General features: G+C 53.5%; 1 protein-coding gene across 2 annotated transcripts in view; it reads left to right on the top strand.

The window, feature by feature from the left end:
- LBR (lamin B receptor) overlaps positions 1 to 21,906 on the top strand; it is a 183,249-nt gene that overhangs the window by 40,424 nt on the left and 120,919 nt on the right. For both annotated transcript variants that reach the window (XM_075339083.1, XM_075339084.1), the window contains exons 3-4: positions 14,969 to 15,160; positions 17,302 to 17,403. In XM_075339083.1, the coding sequence (XP_075195198.1) occupies positions 14,969 to 15,160; positions 17,302 to 17,403 (294 nt within the window). The remainder of the gene's footprint in view (positions 1 to 14,968; positions 15,161 to 17,301; positions 17,404 to 21,906) is intronic.

Here is a 21,906-nt window from a genome sequence, read left to right as displayed (position 1 = left end):
CTCTTAGAGTTGGCCCCGCCCCCTCTCCTCGCTCCGGCGCCATTTTATCAGCGTTCTCATGCATGTCTGCATAACCACATTGTGACAGCGATCGACGCTGGCCATCTCTCTGGGGGTCCGGGCTGTGGGATCTGGAGGGCACAGAGATGTCTCTATGTCAAACGGTCTGGCAAGCCACAACCTCCGGTTTATATACTCTGCTGGGGGTCATTCTGGCCAGAGCCCCCACTTCAGCAGCATGTCTCACATCAGAGCAAGGCTGCAAGGCTGTACTTAATATGCACTGCTGTAGGCTCGTACTGCCTGTACCGAGCACATAACCACATTGTGATGCCTGCTCTAACATAGTGGTGCCTCAGCCTGGAGGCTCATCCCCAGTGGTCCCTCCGGCTGCTCCGGCTCCGGTGGCTGAACCCCCGGCTTGGGTAGAATCCCTCTCTCCAGGGGACAGCTGTCCCGGACTCTGCTGAGCATGCATTAGCCCCCTTCTCAGGGCGCTTCTGCTGCTACGGCCCGCTCAGCAAAGCTCACAGAGGATTGTTCATCTGGTCTTAGACCCCGTCCTCCTAAAATGGAGACGCAGGGTCCCCTTTCCTTCCTCGTCCCGCGGCTCTGGTTCACGAGCTGACTCGCAGGACAAGGAGGATGCCTTTACTGGGGGCTCGGACGCTACTCCATGTACCCCATTGATCTGTCCGAAAGTGACGCAGATGCTAATGATTTGATTGCGTCCATTATATTTGTACTGGACCTCAATCCGCCTGTATCAGGGGAGCAACCCTCTCTGGCAGAAAAGCATCAGTATACCTTGCCTAAGAGAACAAGGAGTGTGTTCCTTATCCACTCCAGTTTTTCAGGCCACTGTGACCAAGCCCAGAGCCTGTCCTGACAGACGCTTCCCAAAGCGTGGTTCTGATGACAGTTTTCAGTTTCCACCAGAGGTAGACCCTCCGGTGTCTAGACTCTCAGCCCGGAAAGTTGTATCAGTGGCTGATGGCAACTCCCTTAAGGATTCCACTGTCCGCCATCTGTATATGAGGCGGCAGGGGCCCCGTTCTCCCCATCTTTTGCAGCAGTGTGGGCTTCAGAGCCATCTCTGCTTCTCTAGAGGAGATGCATTCCCTCACCAGGGACTCTATGCCCGAGATGGTTGCCTTAACTTCCAGGTCTTCAGCCTTTTTCATCCTATGCCATGTCTGCCATGCTGGAGGCTCCGCACTGCGGTGGCTTCGGCCAATTCTCTCGCTATCCACAGGATCCTGTGGCTTCGATAGTGGAAGGCAGACGCTTCTTCAAAGAAGTACCTTGCTGGGCTCCCATTTGCTGAGCCCAGGCTGTTCAGTGAACAATTGGATGAAATTATTCAGGAAGCTACTGGCGGGAAGAGTACTTCCATGCCACAAGCCAAAACCAGGAACCTGTACAGGGCAGGAACCAGTCGAGGTTTCGTTCCTTTCATTCCTCCAACTGGTCGTCCTCTAAACCCTCGACCTCGTCCACTAACTCAGCCAAGGACCAAAAACCCAACTGGCGCACGAAGCCGCGTCCTCAGAAGACCGCAGGAGCTGCTGCCACTGAGGCAGCCTCCTCTTGACTATCTGGCCGCGCCAGCAACGTCCTTGGTCGGTGGTAGGCTCTCCCGCTTGGTGACATGTGGTTTCAACACGTCTCCGATCAGTGGGTGCGGGATATCATCTCCCACGGCTACAGGATAGACTTCTATCCAGCCCGCCAAACAGATTTTTTTCTGTCAACCTCCCCCCTGCTCCAAGGCCGCCGCCTTCTCTCAGGCCGTGGCATCCTTGCAGGCCAACGGAATAATTGTACCGGTTCCCGCCTGGGAACGGTTCAGAGGTTTCTACTCAAATCTCTACCTAGTCCCCTAAAGGGACGGTTCCTTCCGGCCCATCCTGGATCTCAGGCTTCTCAACAAGCATGTTCAGGTGCGGCTTTTTCGCATGGAGTCTCTCCGATCAGTCATTGCCTCAATGACCCAAGGAGATTCCTTGCATCCTCGACATCAGAGATGTCTATCTGCATGTGCCAATTGCAGTTTCGCACCAGCGTTGGCAACGTTTTGCAATCAGAGAGGAACATTTCCGATTCGTGGCTCTTCCCTTCGGGTTAGCCACGGCCCCTCGAGTATTCTTCAGGGTCATGGCAGCAGTGGTTGCGGTTCTGCACCTCCAAGGGTTGGCATCCCTTTTCCTGGACGGCCTTCTAGTCAAGGCTTCATCCTGTGCAGACCGTCAGCGGAGTGCCTCGCTCACTCTCGCCACTCTAGTCCAATTCGGGTGGCTTGTCATTCTGCCGAAGTCCACTCTGACTCCGACCCAGAAGCTCACGTACCTAGGGATGCAATTCGAGACTCTGCCGGCACTTGTGTAGCTGCCTTTAGTCGAACAGCAGTCCCTCCACTAGCGGTGCGCTCTTTGCTGAGGCCCCGCCGTCATTCCATCAGGCACCTAATGCAGGTGCTGGGTCAGATGGTGGCGTCAAAGGAAGCGGTTCCCTTGCCCAGTTCCATCTGCGTCCTGCAGCTGGACATTCTCCGCTGTTGGGACAAGCGGACTTCCTTCTTGCACAGGTTAGTGGCTCTGTCGCCACATACCAGGGACTTCCTTCAGTGGTGGCTTCGGCCCCTCTCTCTTCAGGAACGCTCCTTCCTGGCCCCGTCCTGGGTGATCCGCACCACGGATGCCAGTCTATCCGGCTGGGGAGCGGTATATCTCTACCACAGAGCACAGGGCACTTGGACTCCGTCCGAATCAGCCCTCTCGATCACTGTGCTGGAAATCAGAGCTGTGCTTCTAGCTCTCTTGGCCTTTCACCACCTGCTGGCGGGCAAGAACATTCGAGTCCAGTCAGACAACGCCACAGCGGTTGCCTACATTAACACCAGGGCGTGACACTCAGCCGCCTGGCACTGTTGGTATCCTTCAGTGGACGGAGGATTCCAGGTCCACCACATCCGCAGTCCACAACCCAGGCGTGGAAAACTGGTAGGCAGATTGTCTCAGCCGTCAAACCGTGGACAGCGGCGAGTGGGCTCTGCATCCGGCAGTGTTTCGGTTAATCTGCCGCAAGTGGGGCTCTCCGGAAGTGGATCTTCTCTCCCACGATCCTCAGGCCTTTGCAGCAGACGTGCTGGTTCAAGATTGGTCCCAGTTTCGTCTGTCTTACGCGTTTCCCCCTCTAGCTCTTGCCCAGAGACCTGCGCAAGTTCAGAATGGGGAGCCGTCGGGTCATTCTCATTGCCAGACTGGCCCAGGCGAGCTTGGTACCCTGACCTGCTCCATCTGTCCGTTGAGGTGCTGTGGCATCTCCCGGACCGTCCAGACCTTCTCTCACAAGGTCAGTCTTTCCGCCAGAATTCTGCGGCTCTCAGATTGACGGCGTGGCTCTTGAGTCCTGGATCTTGACGACATCTGGTATCCTTCCTGAAGTCATCTCCATTATGACTCGGGCTCGGAAGTATTCCTTGGCCAAAATCGATCACAGGACCTGGAGAATTTTCCTATCCTGGTGTCGCCCTTCCGGCCATGCTTCTTGGCCTTTTTTCCTTGCCGACACTCCGGTCCTTTCTACAGTCCGGTCTGCAGCTAAGACTATCCCTCAATTCCCTCAAGGGACAGGTCTCTGCTCTGCCAGTGTGTTTCCAGCGGCGTATCGCCCGGCTGGCTCAGGTGCGCTCCTTCATACAGGGCGCATCTCACATTATTCCGCCTTACCGGCGGCCTTTGGATCCCTGGGACCTTAGTCTGGTCCTCACGGCTTCCAGAAACCCCCCTTTGAGCCTCTTAGGGAGGTTTCTTTGTCTCGTCTTTCACAGAAAGTGGTCTTTCTAGTGGCCATAACTTCCCTCGGGAGAGTCTCTGATTTGGCTGCACTCTCCTCGGAGTCACCTCTTTTGGTTTTTCATCAACAAGGTGGTTCTCCGTCCGACTCCGGACTTCCTCCCTAAGGTGGTTTCTCCTTCCACCTTAACCAGGACATTTCCCTGCCTTCCTTTTGTCCGGCTCCTGTTCATCGCTTTGAAAAAGCTTTGCATATCCTGGATCTGGTGCGGGCGCTCCGGATCTATGTGTCTCGCACCGCTGTTCTTAGGCGGTGCACCTCTCTTTTTGTGCTGACCACAGGTTGGCGTAAGGGCCTCTCGGCTCTAAGCCGACCCTAGCTCGTTGGATTATGTCGGCCATTTCCGATGCCTACCAGAGTACTCAAGTGCCTCCCCCTGCCGGGGGATCAGGGCACGCTCGACCAGAGCTGTCGGTGCCTCTTGGGTTTCAGGCACCAGGCTACGGCTCAGCAGGTCTGTCATACTGCCATTTGGACTAGTCTGCATGCCTTTTCGAAGCACTACAAGTGCATGCTCATGCTTCGGCAGATGCGAGCTTGGGCAGACGCACCCTTCTGGCGGCTGTCGCCCATTTGCGAAGTTAGGTTTCGCCTACTTCTCAGTTTTCTGTTTATTCCCACCCATGGACTGCTTTGAGACGTCCCATGGTCTGGGTCTCCCATAGGAACGATGAAGAAGAGAGAATTTTGTTTACTTACCGTAAATTCTTTTTCTTATAGTTCCGTAATGGGAGACCCAGACCATGGGTGTATAGCTTCTGCCTCCGGAGGACACACAAAGTACTACACTAAAAAGTGTAGCCCCTCCCTCCGAGCATATACACCCCTTGGTTAACCAAATATAGCTAGTTTAGTGCAAAAGCTGAAGGAGAGTAGCCACCCACAAGTAGAGAGAGAGCAAAAAACCGGAACAACCGGAGCCTCTGTCTACAACAACAGCCGGTGATAACACGCGGAACAAGAAACTGCCAACAGGCAACAGGGAGGGTGCTGGGTCTCCCATTATGGAACTATAAGAAAAAGAATTTACGGTAAGTATACAAAATTCTCTTTTTTTCTCTCAACTCCCCCCTGCTCCAAGGCCGCCGCCTTCTCGCAGGCTGTGGCGTCCTTGCAGGCAAACTGAGTGATTGTCCCAGTTCCCGCTCAGGAACGGTTCAGAGGTTTTTACTCAAATCTCTTCCTAGTTCTAAAAACAGGACGGTACCTTCCGGCCCATCCTGGATCTCAAGCTTCTCAACAAGCATGTCCGGGTGCGGCATTTTCGCATGGAGTCTCTGCGATCAGTCATTGCCTCTATGACCCAAGGGGAGTTCCTGGCGTCCATCGACATCAGAGATGCCTATCTACATGTGCCAATCGCAGTGTCACATCAGCGTTGGTTACGTTTTGCGATAGGAGAGGATCATTTCCCATTCGTGGCTCTCCCCTTCGGGTTAGCCACGGCCCCTCGGGTATTCACCAAGGTCATGGCGGCAGTGATTGCGGTCCTGCACCTCCAGGGGTTAGCAGTGCTTCCTTATCTGGACGACCTTCTGGTCAAGGGTCCATCCAGCGCAGACTGTCAGCGGAGTGTTTCGCTCACTCTCGCCACCCTAGCCCAATTCGGGTGGATTGTCAATCTTCCCAAATCCACTCTGACTCCGACTCAGTCTCACGTACCTAGGGATGCAGTTCGAGACTTTGCCGGCACTTGTGAAGTTGCCCTTAATCAAACAGCAGTCTCTCCGGCTAGCGGTGCGCTCTCTCCTGAGGCCCCGTCGTTATTCCCTCAGGCGCCTGATGCAGGTGCTGGGTCAAATGGTGGCTTCCATGGAGGCTGTTCCCTTTGCCCAGTTCCATCTGCGTCCTCTGCAGCTGGACATTCTCCGCTGTTGGGACAAGCTGCCTTCCTCCTTACAGAGGTTAGTGGCTCTGTCGCCACGGACCAGGACCTCTCTTCAGTGGTGGCTTCGACCCTTCACTGTCCCAAGGGCGCTCCTTCCTGGCTCCGTCCTGGGTGATTCTCACCACGGATGCCAGCCTATCCGGCTGGGGAGCGGTACATCTCCACCACAGAGCACAGGGCACTTGGACTCTGTCCGAGTCAGCCCTTTCAATCAATGTGCTGGAAACCAGAGCCGTGCTTCTAGCTCTCCTAGCCTTTCACCACCTGTTGGCGGGCAGGCACATTCGAGTCCAGTCAGACAACGCGACAGCGGTTGCCTACATCAATCACCAAGGCGGCACACGCAGCCGCCTGGCAATGTTGGAGGTCCAACGCATTCTTCAATGGGCGGAGGACTCCAAGTCCACCATATCCGCAGTCCACATCCCTGGCGTAGAAAACTGGGAGTCAGATTATCTCAGCCGTCAATCCGTGGATGGTGGCGAGTGGTCTCTGCACCCGGCAGTGTTTCAGTCAATCTGCCGCAAGTGGGGCACTCCGGACGTGGACCTAATGGCATCCCGTCACAACAACAAGGTTCCGGTTTACGTGGCTCGCTCCCACGATCCTCAGGCCTTCGCCGTGGACGCTCTGGTTCAAGACTGGTCCCAGTTTCGTCTGTCCTACGTCTTTCCCCCTCTAGCTCTCTTGCCCAGAGTCCTGCGCAAGATCAGAATGGAGGGCCGTCGAGTCATCCTCATTGCACCGGACTGGCCCAGGCGAGCTTGGTATCCGGACCTGCTCCAACTGTCCGTGGAGATGCCGTGGCATCTTCCGGACCGTCCAGACCTGCTCTCGCAAGGTCCCGTTTTTCCGCCCGAATTCTGCGGCACTCAAATTGACGGCGTGGCTCTTGAGTCCTGGATTTTGACGGCTTCTGGTATTCCTCCTGAAGTCATCTCCACTATGACTCGGGCCCGTAAGTCTTCCTCCGCTAAGCTCTATCACAGGACTTGGAAAACTTTCCTGTCCTGGTGTCGCTCTTCCGGCCATCCTCCTTGGCCATTCTCCTTGCCGACCCTTCTGTCTTTTTTACAGTCCGGTCTGCAGCTAGGACTGTCCCTCAACTCTCTCAAGGGACAAGTCTCAGCTCTATCAGTGCTGTTCCAGCGGCGTCTCGCCCGGCTGGCTCAGATCCGCACCTTCATGCAAGGTGCATCTCACATCATTCCGCCTTATCGGCGGCCCTTGGATCCCTGGGACCTTAACTTGGTCCTCACGGTATTGCAGAAACCCCCCTTTGAGCCTCTTAGGGAGGTTTCTTTGTATCGTCTTTCTCAAAAGGTGGCCTTTCTAGTTGCCATAACTTCTCTCAGGAGAGTCTCTGATTTGGCTGCGCTCTCTTCGGAGTCACCTTTTTTGTTTTTTCACCAAGACAAGGTAGTTCTCCGTCCGACCCCGGACTTTCTTCCTAAGGTGGTCTCTCCCTTCCACCTTAACCAGGATATTTCCTTGCCTTCCTTCTGTCCGGCCCCTGTTCATCGCTTTGAGAAAGCGCTGCATACTCTAGATCTGGTGCGTGCTCTCCGGATTTATGTGGCTCACACCGCTGTGCTTAGGCGGTGCACCTCTCTTTTTGTGCTAACCACAGGGCGGCGCAAGGGTCTCTCTGCTTCTAAGCCGACCTTAGCCCGTTGGATTAGGTCGACCATTTCGGACGCCTACCAGAGTACTCGGGTGCCTCCCCCGCCGGGGATCAAGGCACACTCGACCAGAGCTGTCGGTGCCTCTTGGGCTTTTAGGCACCAGGCTACGGCTCAACAAGTCTGTCAGGCTGCCACTTGGACTAGCCTGCATACCTTTTCGAAGCACTACCAAGTGCATGCTCATGCTTCGGCAGATGCGAGCTTGGGCAGACGCATCCTTCAGGCGGCTGTCGCCCACTTGTGAAGTTAGGCTCCGCCTACTTCTTAGTTTTTTCTGTTTATTCCCACCCAGGGACAGCTTTGGAACGTCCCATGGTCTGGGTCTCCCAAAGGAACGATAAAGAAAAAGAGAATTTTGTTACTTACCGTAAATTCTTTTTCTTATAGTTCCGTAATGGGAGACCCAGCTCCCTCCCTGTTGCCTGTTGGCAATTTTCTTGTTCCGTGTGTTATCACCGGCTGTTGTCGTGGACAGAGTCTCCGGTTGTTCCGGTTCTTACTCGGTTCTACTTGTGGGTGGCTATTCTCCTTCAGCTTTTGCACTAAACTGGCTAGGACTGGCTACCAGGGGGTGTATAAGCTCAGAGGGAGGAGCTACACTTTTAGGTGTAGTACTTTGTGTGTCCTCCGGAGGCAGAAGCTAAACACCCATGGTCTGGGTCTCCCAATACGGAACTATAAGAAAAAGAATTTACGGTAAGTAACAAAATTCTCTTTATGTCCTTTACCACATATTGTGGCCCCATAAGATCATAAAACGTGGGGGGCGTTAGCGGTGGTGGAGCTGGGGTCACAGGAGGCAAGGGCGATGCTGGAGTAGGTGATTCTGCAGGCACTGCGGGCCGTGCTAGCTGTGTGGAGCAGGGCAGTGCGACGGGTGTCTAGATACTGTCGGCGGTGCGGGCTTCAAAGAAATGGCGTCTGGAGTCGGTGCATGCACTGATTTGTGCTTTGGGCTCAATGACAAGCAAAGATCTAATTTTCCACCTCCTGGTAAAGCTACATTGATAATAAGACACACCCCTCTTCTTCAGCGCTCTATTGGGAGACCCAGACGATTGGGGGTATAGCTACTGCCCTCCGGAGGCCACACAAAGCACTACACTAAAAAGTGCAAGGCCCCTCCCCTTCTGGCTATACCCCCCCGTGGTATCACGGGTTCTCCAGTTTTCAAGCTTTGTGCGAAGGAGGTCAGACATCCATGCATAGCTCCACAGATTTTAGTCAGCAGTAGCTGCTGACTATTTCGGATGGAAGAAAAGAGGGCCCATATAGGGCCCCCAGCATGCTCCCTTCTCACCCGTTGATGGTGTTGTAAGGTTGAGGTACCTATTGCTGGTACGGAGGCTGGAGCCCACATGCTGCTTTCCTTCCACATCCCCCTGGGGGGCTCTGAGGAAGTGGGATCCTACCGGCCTCAAAGCTCTGACGCCGGGCTCCATCCACAGACCCATTTGAACCTGCTGGATACGGAGCTGGAGTACCGTTCAGGGACAGGGCCCTGCACCATTACAGGTACTCTGTGTCCCCGGTCACACGGACACAGCACACTCCAGACTTGCTGGGTGTGCTAGTGCGCCGGGGACAGTAATGGGTTACAGTCACTGCAGCTTTGCTGAGTGACTTTGTGTTTTGGGAACTACCGCGCCGGACGCTCCGGGAGCGGCGGCGCGGCTGGGACTTGTAGTTCGCCGGGGACTGGGCGCCGACCGCGCTTTTACGGCGGCGGCGCTTATAAATCCAGTCCCCGGCTTCTGCGGCCTAGTGCCGCTTCGTTCCCGCCCCCTCCCTGTCACTCAGGGAAGGGGACAGGCGCTGAGCAATCAGCAGCGCCGAGGGCTGGAGCCTTATTTACATGCTCCAGCCCTCTCACTGCACACTGTCGGACGCCGGATTCCCGCTCTGCCTTGGGGCACGCCCACGGCCCGCCCCTCCTCACACGAGCTGGGGAAGAAGCCGGCAGCCATTACTGCAGTCCGAGCTCGGACTTTCGGCAACCAGGCAGGACGGTGGCGGCCATACACCCGCTTATAGGCGGGCGGTAAGCGGCACACATAGTGCTGACCACAATATATATGCAGTGTGTACATGTGTTGTTTTTAACTGCATAGGTCGCTATATGCCAGCTTGGGGAGCGACACATCAGCAGCAGGAAAGCAGGTGTGCTAAGGCACAGGCTTTCTAGGCTGCTTGTATTGCACGACTGAGGTGTTCATTTGTGTTTATGCTTATATGCTATACATTGCACTGTACAGTCGCTAGTCTTAGCTATATTCTCCTGGAATGGCTAGACTACAGCAGCAGAAAACCAAGGGTGCTGGGGCACAGGTTTTTTTCTATGCTGCTTGTATTGCATGGGCTGCAGTGTGCATTTGTACTTGTGCTTGTATGCTATACATTGCACTGTATGGTCACTCTTCTGGGCTATATTCCCCTGGATGACCAGTCTACAGCAGCAGAAGAGCTGGGGTGCCAGGGCACAGGCTTCTATGCTGCTTGTATTGCATGTGCTGCAGTGTTCTTTTGTACTTGTGCTTGTATGCTATACATTGCACTGTAGGGTCACTCTTCTGGGCTATATTCCCCTAGATGACTAGTATACAGCAGCAGAAGAGCAGGGGTGCCAGGGCACAGGCTTCTATGCTGCTTGTATTGCTTGTGCTGCAGTGGTCATTTGTACTTTATGCCTGTATGCTATACATTGCACTGTACGGTCACCAATCTTGGCTATATACTTTTAGATAGCTAGTCGGCAGCGGCAAAAAAGCAACACAGATTTTCAGTGCTGTTTTTACTACATGGGATGCTGTTCATGACACCGTCCCATTGTGTGCCTGCTCCCCTGTAGCACGTCGTCTGCCGGGGTCTCTAGCACTTCGTCTGCCGGGGTCTCTACTAGTCGTGGCCAAAGAAACCACCTGTCAACCCTGTCCATGGACAGGGACGGAGTAGTCATAATATAGAGACTTGCAGTCCAGACAGGCCATGGGCAATCTACTTGACCAAAAGGCAGCTCTTCAGGGCTTTGATCCTGACATCGCTCTCAATCCGGATACACCGGGTGGTAACGCCATACGGAATGATCCTATACCGTCCATCAATGGAAGGTTGGATCTTTCTCCCTCAGCTCCCCCAGTGGAGATAGGAGACGAACAGGAGAAGTCCTTTTTCAGTATCTCACACAGATATTGAGTATTTTTCTGGCCACGCTGACTTCAGAGAAGCAGTCCAGGAACACCACGCTTACCAGATAAGCGTCTTCTCCAAACGTTTTTTAGGATACACGTTATCCCTTTTCCCCTGACGTGGTCAGCGCTGGACCCAGGGTCCAAAGGTGGATTCTCCAATCTCCAGGCTTGCATCTAGAGCCATAGTTGCACTGGAGATGGGGCTTCACTTAAAGATGCCATTCACAGACAGATGGACTCTGGTTGAAATCTGTCTAGGAAGCTATCGGCGTGTCGGTTGCTCCGGCATCCACAGCCGTATAGGCAACCTAACCTTTTCAGCTGTTCTTGCGCAGCTGGCCTTGAGCACAGGGACATCTGTACCGCAGAGGCGTCCGTAACCCCGCAATGTCTGCACTGCGACTTACCCTGTTTATACTGTCCTAAAAGTACAGTCGAGGTTTCGGTCCTTCCCAAGCTCCGGCAGGTCCCAATTGTCCTCGTGCAAAAGGGCTACAAAACCTCAGACGGGCTCAGATTCCGGCCGGGCTCAATCACGCCCAAGGAAGGCAGTCGGAGGAACCGCTACCAAGGCGGCCTCCTCAGGACTCTCAGCTCTCTCTCTCTCTCTCTCCGCATCCGCGGTTGATGGCAGACTCCCCCGCCTTTGGCGACGTTTAGCTGCCACAGGTCACAGACCGGTGGGTGACGAACATTGTGCTCACGTGCACAGGACAGTGTTCTGTTCTCGTCCTCCGACTCCATTCTTCAGAACGGCCCCACCCCCCACCGAGCAGATGCCCTGCTGCAGGCGGTGGACGCTCTAAGAGCAGAAGGAGTGGTGATCCCTGTCCCCCCTCAGGAACGAGGGCGAGGGTTTGTACTCCAATCTCTTTGTGGCTCCAAAAAAGGACGGTTCCTTCCGTCCTGTTTGGTCCTGAAACTGCTCAACGAGCATGCGAACGCCAGGCGGTTCCGGATGGGATCCCTCCGATCCGTCATTGCCTCAATGTCTCGAGGAGACTTCCTTGCCTCAACAGACATCAAAGATGACTATCTCCACGTGCCAATTGCTACGGAACACCAACGTTTTCTACGTTTTGTGATAGGAGACGAACATCTTCAGTTCGTAGCTCTGCCATTCAGTCTGGCGACAGCCCTACGGGTGTTCACCAAGGTCATGGCAGCAGTGGTAGCAGTCTTGCACTCTCAGGGACACCCGGTGATCCCGTACTTGGACGATCTACTCGTCAAAGCACCCTCCCTCGAGGCATGCCAACGCAGCCTGAATGTTACGCTGGAGACTCTCCAGACTTTCGGGTGGATCATCAATTTGGCAAGGTCAAATCTGTCTCCGACTCAATCACTAACGTATCTCGGCATGGAGTTTCATACTCTATCAGCAATAGTGAAGCTTCCGCTGAACAAGCAGCGTTCACTGCAGACAGAGGTGCAGTCTCTCCTTCAAGGCCAGTCGCACCCCTTAAGGCGTCTCATACACTTCCTAAGGAAGATGGTGGCAGCCATCGAGGCAGTTCCCTTGCGCATTTTCATCTGCGCCAACTGCAATGGGACATTCTCCGCCAATGGAACGGGCAGTCAACCTCCCTGGACAGGAAAGTCTCCCTTTCCCAGACGGCCGAGGACTATCTGCAATAGTGGCTTATTCCCACCTCATAGTGGTCACGACAGATACGAGTCTGTCAGGGTGGGGAGCAGTTTGTCTCCGCCACATGGCTCAGGGGACGTGGACTCAGCAGGAGTCCACCCTTCAGATCAATGTTCTGGAAATCGGGGCAGGGTATCTTACCCTACTAGCTTTCCAGAAGTGGCTAGAAAGAGAGCAGATCCGAATCCAGTCGGACATCTCCACAGCGGTGGCATACATCAACCACCAAGAAGGGACGCGCAGTCAGCAAGCCTTCCAGGAAGTCCGGCGAATCCTCATGTGGGTGGAGGACACAGCATCCACCATATCCGCAGTTCACATCCCGGGCGTAGAAAACTGGGAAGCAGACTTCCTCAGTCGCCAGGGTATGGACGCGGGGGAATGGTCCCTTCACCCGGACGTGTTTCAGGAAATCTGTTGCCACTGGGGGGTGCCAGACGTCGACCTAATGGCGTCTCGGCACACCAACAAGGTCCCGGCATTTCTGGCACGATCGCGCGATCACAGAGCTCTGGCGGCAGACGCCTTAGTGCAAGATTGGTCGCAGTTCCGGCTCACATATGTGTTTCCACCTCTGGCACTCTTGCCCAGAGGACTGCGCAAAAATCAGATCCGATTGCAGCCGCGTCATACTCGTCGCCCCGGACTGGCCGAGGAGATCGTGGTATCCGGATCTGTGGCATCTCACGGTCGGTCGACCGTGGTCACTGCCAGACCGACCAGACTTACTGTCCCAAGGGCCGTTTTTCCATCAGAATTCTGCGGCCCTGAACCTGACTGTGTGGCCATTGAGTCCTGGATCCTAGCGTCCGCGGGATTATCTCAAGGAGTCGTAGCCACAATGAGACAAGCTAGGAAGTCAACGTCTGCTAAGATCTACCACAGAACGTGGAAGATTTTCTTATCCTGGTGCTCTGCACAGAGAGTATCCCCTTGGCCATTTGCATTGCCCACCTTTCTTTCCTTCCTGCAATCGGGGTTGGAAAAGGGCTTGTCGCTCAGCTCCCTTAAAGGGCAAGTCTCGGCACTATCCGTGTTTTTTCAGAAGCGTCTAGCACGTCTTCCTAAGGTGCGCACGTTCCTGCAGGGGGTCTGTCATATTGTGCCCCCGTACAGGCGGCCGTTAGATCCATGGGATCTGAACAGGGTACTAGTTGCTCTCCAGATGCCGCCTTTCGAGCATCTGAAGGAAGTTTCCTTTTCTCGCCTGTCACAGAAAGTGGCGTTTCTTGTTGCGATCACATCGCTTCGGCGAGTGTCGGAGCTGGCAGCTCTGTCATCCAAGGCTCCCTTCCTGGTGTTCCACCAGGACAAGGTAGTGCTGCGCCCCATTCCGGAGTTTCTCCCTAAGGTCGTATCCTCGTTTCATCTTAATCAGGATATATCCTTGCCTTCCTTTTGTCCTCATCCGGTTCACCGGTATGAAAAGGACTTACGTTTGCTAGATCTGGTGAGAGCACTCAGAATCTACATTTCCCGCACGGCGCCCATGCGCCGTTCCGATGCATTTTTTGTCCTTGTCGCTGGTCCGCGCAAGGGGTTGCAGGCTTCTAAAGCCACCCTGGCTCGATGGATCAAAGAACCAATTCTAGAGGTCTACCGTTCTGCGGGGCTTCCGGTTCCTTCAGGGTTAAAAGCCCACTCAACCAGAGCCGTGGGTGCGTCCTGGGCATTACGACACCAGGCTTCGGCTCAACAAGTGTGCCAGGCAGCTACCTGGTCGAGTCTGCACACTTTCACCAAGCATTATCAGGTGCATACCTATGCTTCGGCGGATGCCAGCTTAGGTAGAAGAGTCCTGCAGGCGGCAGTGACACCCCCGTAGGGGAGGGCTGTTTTGCAGCTCTAACATGAGGTATCTCTTTACCCACCCAGGGACAGCTTTTGGACGTCCCAATCGTCTGGGTCTCCCAATAGAGCGCTGAAGAAGAAGGGAATTTTGTTACTTACCGTAAATTCCTTTTCTTCTAGCTCTTATTGGGAGACCCAGCACCCGCCCTGTTGTCCTTCGGGATTGTTTTGTTGTTTGCGGGTACACATGTTGTTCATGTTGAACGGTTTTTCAGTTCTCCGACGTTATTCGGAGTTAATTTGTTTAAACCAGTTATTGGCTTCCTCCTTCTTGCTTTGGCACTAAAACTGGAGAACCCGTGATACCACGGGGGGGTATAGCCAGAAGGGGAGGGGCCTTGCACTTTTTAGTGTAGTGCTTTGTGTGGCCTCCGGAGGGCAGTAGCTATACCCCCAATCGTCTGGGTCTCCCAATAAGAGCTAGAAGAAAAGGAATTTACGGTAAGTAACAAAATTCCCTTCATTTTCCTCCTAAATTTTTGGGAGGAAAGGTGCGTATTAAAAAATACAGTGTATTAGTGGAAATATTCCTGCTCCCTTATAACTCTGGTAACAGCGGTTTCATCTCTTTTAGTGCTGTTTATTTAGCGCCAGAGGAGGCAGAGACCGTAATAAAGAGTCTGTACCTTCTCTATGGGGAGGCTGGCTGTGTCTGACAGTCGGATCCCTGCAACTGCACAGTCGTGTCCTTCACTATGCGGTGATGTCCTAGATCACAGACTGCCCCGATGTTTATAATCTTTGGGTAACCCAGAAGTAGTTGAAAAATATTTTATTTAAATTGTTGTTTAGCTCTTCTTGCCCTTTTCTTACTAATTTTCTTTGTCTACTTTGTGTCTTGTTATTACAGTCCTTGAACATTTTCCGAAGCAAGAAAGGTTCTGCCTCTCCTTCAAGAAGCAGAAGTAGAAGCCGAAGCAGAACAAGGTCTCGTTCTCCGGCACGTACCCCAAAGCTGTCCCAGAAGTCGTCCCCGAAGTCGTCCCCGGCCATCAGAGAGAGTCTGAAGGGGAATTATTTGAAAGTTCACCTAACTCCATTGGTAAATTACTTTTTTTTTTTTTTCTTGCTGTTTTGCTTTGCATATATAATTGACATTTGATGATATATCCGATTGGCCAAGATTGAATAATATAAACTTCAATCAGATATGATTGTTCATGTATTTTGGCAGCAAAAAAAAAATCTGTAGGCTTCTTGCTATAAAGTCATTAGACTTGTATGTTGTATAAGTTCCTGATTGTATATAGTTGATGACTAAGGGTACCTTCACACTTTAGCGATGCAGCAGCGATCCGACCAGCGATCTGACCTGGTCAGGATCGCTGCTGCATCGCTACATGGTCGCTGGTGAGCTGTCAAACAGGCAGATCTCACCAGCGACCAGTGACCAGCACCCAGCCAGCAGCGACGTGCAAGCGACGCTGCGCTTGCACGGAGCCGGCGTCTGGAAGCTGCGGACACTGGTAACTAAGGTAAACATCGAGTATGGTTACCCGATGTTTACATTAGTTACCAGCGCACACCGCTTAGCTGTGTGTGCAGGGAGCCGCGCACACTGAGCGCTGGCTCCTTGCTCTCCTAGCTACAGTACACATCGGGTTAATTAACCCGATGTGTAATGCAGCTACATGTGCAGGGAGCCGCGCACACTGCTTAGCGCTGGCTCCTTGCTCTCCTAGCTACAGTACACATCGGGTTAATTAACCCGATGTGTCCTGCAGCTACATGTGCAGAGAGCCGGAGCCGGCAGCACAGGCAGCGTGAGAGCGGCGGAGGCTGGTAACTAAGGTAATTATCGGGTAAGCACCTTGGTTACCCGATGTTTACCTTGGTTACAGCTTACCGCAGCTGCCAGATGCCGGCTCCTGCTCCCTGCTCTCTTCATTTGTCGCTCTCTCACTGTCACACACAGCGATCTGTGTGTCACAGTGGGAGAGCGCCTTTGAAGAAAATGAACCAGGGCTGTGTGTAACGAGCAGCGATCTCGCAGCAGGGGCCAGATCGCTGCTCAGTGTCACACACAGCGAGATCGCTAATGAGGTCACTGCTGCGTCACAAAAACCGTGACTCGGCAGCGAGCTCGCTGTGTGTGAAGCACCCCTAACTTGCAAGTCGTCTCCAAGAGTCCTTGGAGAGTTTTGTTTATTTTACAAGTCCATAGTGTTCAACCGGAATCAACCATCACAGTATCATTTGGGTGAGGGTTCCTTATGGTGGTGTCACACACAGCGACAACGACATCGCTGCTAAGTCGCCATTTTCTGTGACGTAGCAGCGACCTCAACAGCGACGTCGGTGTGTGTGACACATAACAACGATCAGACCCCTGCTGCGAGATCGCTGCTCGCTCTTGAATACTCCAGGTCATTTTTTGATCGCTGCTATCCCGCTGCGCCACATGCATCCTTGTGATTGACACCGCAGCAGCGACGGTCGTGACGACGCTGAAGGCAGTGACGTAGGACTGAAGGCAGGACAAGGTCGTGTTTTTGCGGTGTATTTTACAACGCCCCCACGACTCCGATTGGTGGTCACAACAGCGTTCCGATTGGGTAACTTGCTGAAGGAGTTACAGTGATTTCATTCTTTAAGTTCCATTCTTTGTTCCACGTAGTACAGTCTGTCTGGTGTCGCTAGTGTGTCGTTCTTTGGGTGACCGTGCCAAACAAAGGAAGACACAATCAGGCGCCGCTGTAGTGATCACCAATCAGAACAGAGGGGCGTGAAAAAGGCAACACAAAGGCGCTGTAGCGATCACCAATCGGAAGAGGGCGTGTAAAGAGGCAACGCAAAACATGTCTAGGGGTAAACACCACGCCTCTATCAAGGTCTGAGTCGTCGCATAGCGACGCGTGTGACACGTCCCAACGACCGTCGAGGTCGCTATGATCGCTGCTCCGTTGCTGCTTAAAATTACATGTTTGACAGCTAATTAGCGATCATGTAAGGTCGCTGTTACATGTCAGGAAATGGTGACGTAACAGCGACGTCGCTGTTGTTGTGTGTGTGAACCCAGCATTAGTCTCAATGGTCGCACAGTAAAGAATTTTCATCTGCGATGATGGAGAATCCTTTTTCTCTTGACGTAGAGGATGCCCCCATTATGGAGCAAGTCTGTCTGTTGGTGCTGTCTCTGCAATTGCAAACTTTTTATAACACATATACATGTTTCTTCTTTAGAAGTTGGAAGACTATAATATTGCAACAAGAAATGGCGACCATATTGAAGCAAGACACATCCAGCTCCATGAAGAGTCGCCAGTCATTGAGGCAGAGGAAGAGGTAAGATTTTATAGCCCAGGGAGTGTATTCCTTATTTACACTGCTGGACATGTATGAAAGCTTAGTGATTGTTCACACACGTACTTGAGCGGAGTCCAGCCGCGTATAATGTTCATTCATAGACTTTTTAACAACCCTCCAGTCACTAGTCGTGTTGCAGATTTTAATGAAGAAGTGAATGCAGATTTTCTGTACAGGTTTAATCTATTGCACTGAATAAAAATTGCAATAAACGTCCTGATCAAATTCACATTTAACACGTTCAGCTTTTATCTCAGATTTGTAGAAATTTTTTTTTGCGCATTCTCTATATGTGTACACCCGACTTGTAAAGGGGTTGTCCAGGTTTGAAAGTGAAGCCTCGCATCACTGTGTGTGACTGTAGACTTGTGAATCGTGACGTCATACAGCGTGCGCTGTCATGATACCAGGGTGGATAAAAATCTTGATTTCTTTGTCGCTCTATTGGGAGACCCAGACAATTGGGTGTATAGGCTATGCCTCCGGAGGCCGCACAAAGTATTACACTAAAAGTGTAAAGCCCCTCCCCTTCTGCCTATACACCCCCCGTGCTCCCACGGGCTCCTCAGTTTTTTGCTTTGTGCGAAGGAGGTCAGACATGCACGCACAGCTCCAGAGAGTGGTCAGCAGCAGCTGCTGACCATGTCGGATGGAAGAAAAGAGGGCCCATATAGGGCCCCCAGCATGCTCCCTTCTCACCCCACTCTTGTCGGCGGTGTTGTAAGGTTGAGGTATCCATTGCGGGTACGGAGGCTGGAGCCCACATGCTGTTTTCCTTCCCCATCCCCCTCAGGGCTCTGGTGGAAGTGGGATCCTATCGGTCTCCAGGCACTGAGACCGTGCTTCATCCACAACTCCTGTGGAGCCTGCTGGATAGGAGCCGGGTATCGTTCAGGGACATGGCCCTGCTACTTGGAGGTACTCTGTATTCTGGTGGGGACCGCGCACAGCAACACTCCAGCTTTGCTGGGTGTGCTAGTGCACCGGGGACCGCGGCGCTGACCGGGTTAATATGTGCCATTACACACTCAGCGTTGCTGAGTGTGTTTATGTATAGGGACTGCCGCACTGACCGCCGCTGCCATGGAAACACTGCGGCGCGGCTGGGACTTTTAGTGCGCCGGGGACTTCCACGCCGGCCGCGCTTTTACGGCGGCCACGTTTATTACTAGAGTCCCCGGCTTTTTGCGGCCTAGTTTCCTTTCCTCCCACCCCCAGCCCTGACAGGCAGGGGAAGGGCGGGACGCTGCTCAGAACGAGCAGCACTGAGGGCTGGAGCATGCTTTGCATACTCCACCCCTCTCACTGTGCACAGTGCAGGCACCAGTTCCCGCACTTTCTGGGTCACGCCCACGGCTCCTTCCTCTCCTCAGGACGCATTCCTGTCAGCTCCTCGGACGCTGCAGAGGGGGACAAAGTCTGGGAGACCCAGGCAGGGACTCTGGTGGCCTCACAACCGCTTTAAGCGGGTGGTAAGCAGCACCTGTGGTGCTAGCCCCATTGTGCAGTAGTGTAACATTATATGTTTTTTTTACACTGTATAGTGCACAGTTGATTTCTGGCTATATACCCTATTGTGTTGCTCAAAGAGGATAATAGCATGGCGCCCACGAAAGGCAGGGGTGCCAAAACACAGGCTTATTATGTTGCCTGCGCCGCATATACGACCCCGCTACCGACAGGTTCCACTGACCCTCATTGTGTGCACTGTTCGGCCCCTGTGGCACTTACTCAGCCAGAGCCTCTGCTAGGGGGGGCCCAGGGGGAGCCACCTGCTAACACTGTTCAGGTGACAGGGACGGAGTTTGCAAAACTCTCTGAGACTATGGCTAAGATACTAGAAGCCTTGCAGTCCAGGCCGGTATCTCAGCACAGGGACTCTGTTGAATCTTTGTTCCCTGGCCCACCTCAGCTGGACCAACAATGTCCTCCCGGGGTATCTCATGGATCCCAAGCTGAGGGTTCTGACACAGACCCCAGCCCCAGACCGACTAAGCGAGCTCGCTTAGATTTTCCCTCGACATCATCATATTGTTCAGGGTCTCAGCGAGGGGAATCTCTAGTTGATGATGCGGAGACAGCTGATCAGGATTCTGATCCTGAGGCCGCTCTCAATCTTGATACTCCGGACGGGGACGCCATAGTGAACGACCTTATTGCGTCCATCAATCAAATGCTGGATATTTCTCCCTCAGCTCCTCCGGCGGAGGAGTCAGCTTCCCAGCAGGAGAAATTCCGTTTCAGGTTTCCCAAGCGTACACAGAGTATGTTTCTGGACCACTCTGATTTCAGAGAGGCAGTCCAGAATCACCATGCTTGTCCAGATAAGCGTTTTTCTAAGCGCCTTAAGGATACACGTTATCCTTTTCCCCCTGACGTGGTCAAAAGTTGGGCTCAGTGTCCCAAAGTGGATCCTCCAATCTCCAGACTGGCAGCTAGATCCATACTTGCAGTGGAAGATGGGGCTTCACTCAAAGATGCCACTGACAGGCAGATGGAGCTCTGGTTGAAATCCATCTATGAAGCTATCGGCGCTTCTTTTGCCCCAGCGTTCGCAGCCGTATGGGTGCTACAAGCTATCTCAGCAGGTCAAGCGCAAATTGACGCAGCCACACGCACGTCCGCGCCACAGGTGGCGTCCATAACCACTCAGACGTCGGCATTTGCGTCTTACGCTATTAATGCTGTCCTGGACTCTGCGAGCCGTACGGCGGTTGCAGCCGCCAATTCGGTGGTACTCCGCAGGGCCTTGTGGCTACGGGAATGGAAGGCAGATTCTGTTTCCAAAAAGCGCTTAACCAGTTTGCCAATTTCTGGCGACCGATTGTTTGGCGAGCGTTTGGATGAAATCATCAAACAATCCAAGGGAAAGGATACATCCTTACCCCAGCCCAAACCGAACATACCCCAACAGAGGAAGGGGCAGTCGAGGTTTCGGTCCTTTCGGGGCGCGGGCAGGTCCCAATTCTCCTCGTCCAAAAGGCCTCAGAAAGATCAAAGGAACTCTGATGCATGGCGGTCTAAGTCACGTCCTAAAAAGACCACCGGAGGTGCCGCTACCAAAGCGGCTTCCTCATGACTTTCGGCATCCTCACTCCGCATCCTCGGTCGGTGGCAGGCTCTCCCGCTTTTGCGACACCTGGCTGCCACGGGTAAAAGACCGTTGGGTGAGAGACATTCTGTCTCACGGTTACAAGATAGAGTTCACCTCTCGTCCCCCGACTCGATTCTTCAGGTCATCCCCGCCTCCCGAGCGAGCCGAGGCTCTTCTGCAGGCGCTGGGCATTCTGAAGGCAGAAGGAGTGGTGGTCCCTGTTCCTCTTCAGCAACAGGGCCACGGTTTTTACTCCAACTTGTTTGTGGTCCCAAAGAAGGACGGGTCTTTCCGACCTGTCCTGGACCTTAAACTTCTCAACAAACACGTAAAGACCAGGCGGTTCCGGATGGAATCCCTCCGCTCCGTCATCGCCTCAATGTCCCAGGGAGATTTCCTTGCATCGATCGATATCAAAGATGCTTATCTTCACGTACCGATTGCTCCAGAGCACCAGCGCTTCTTGCGCTTCGCCATAGGAAACGAACACCTGCAGTTCGTGGCACTGCCGTTCGGCCTGGCAACAGCCCCACGGGTTTTCACCAAGGTTATGGCTACTGTAGTAGCGGTCCTCCACTCTCAGGGTCACTCGGTGATCCCGTACTTGGACGATCTGTTGATCAAGGCACCCTCTCTAGAGGCATGCCAACACAGCCTCGACGCTACCCTGGAGACTCTCCAGAGTTTCGGGTGGATCATCAATTTTCCAAAGTCAAATCTGACACCGGCCCAATCGCTGACATACCTTGGCATGGAGTTTCATACCCTCTCAGCGATGGTGAAGCTTCCGCTGATCAAGCAGCGGTCACTACAGACAGGGGTACAATCTCTCCTTCAAGGTCGGTCACACACCTTGAGGCGCCTCATGCACTTCCTGGGGAAGATGGTGGCAGCAATGGAGGCAGTTCCTTTCGCGCAGTTTCACCTGCGTCCTCTTCAATGGGACATCCTACGCAAATGGGACAGGAAGCCGACGTCCCTCGACAGGAACGTCTCCCTCTCGCAGGCGACCAAAGCTTCCCTTCGGTGGTGGCTTCTTCCCACTTCATTATCGAAAGGGAAATCCTTCCTACCCCCATCCTGGGAGGTGGTCACGACGGACGCGAGTCTGTCAGGGTGGGGAGCGGTTTTTCTCCACCACAGGGCTCAGGGTACGTGGACCCAGCAAGAGTCCTCGCTTCAGATCAATGTTCTGGAAATACGGGCAGTGTATCTTGCCCTGAAAGCGTTCCAGCAGTGGCTGGAAGGCAAGCAGATCAGAATTCAGTCGGACAATTCCACAGCGGTGGCATACATCAACCACCAAGGCGGAACACGCAATCGGCAAGCCTTCCAGGAAGTCCGGCGGATTTTGATGTGGGTGGAAGCCACGGCCTCCACCATCTCTG

This window comes from Anomaloglossus baeobatrachus, chromosome 3 (assembly GCF_048569485.1).
Source record: "Anomaloglossus baeobatrachus isolate aAnoBae1 chromosome 3, aAnoBae1.hap1, whole genome shotgun sequence".
NCBI classification, from domain to species: domain Eukaryota; kingdom Metazoa; phylum Chordata; class Amphibia; order Anura; family Aromobatidae; genus Anomaloglossus; species Anomaloglossus baeobatrachus.
This window is presented reverse-complemented; position numbering and strand designations above follow the sequence as displayed.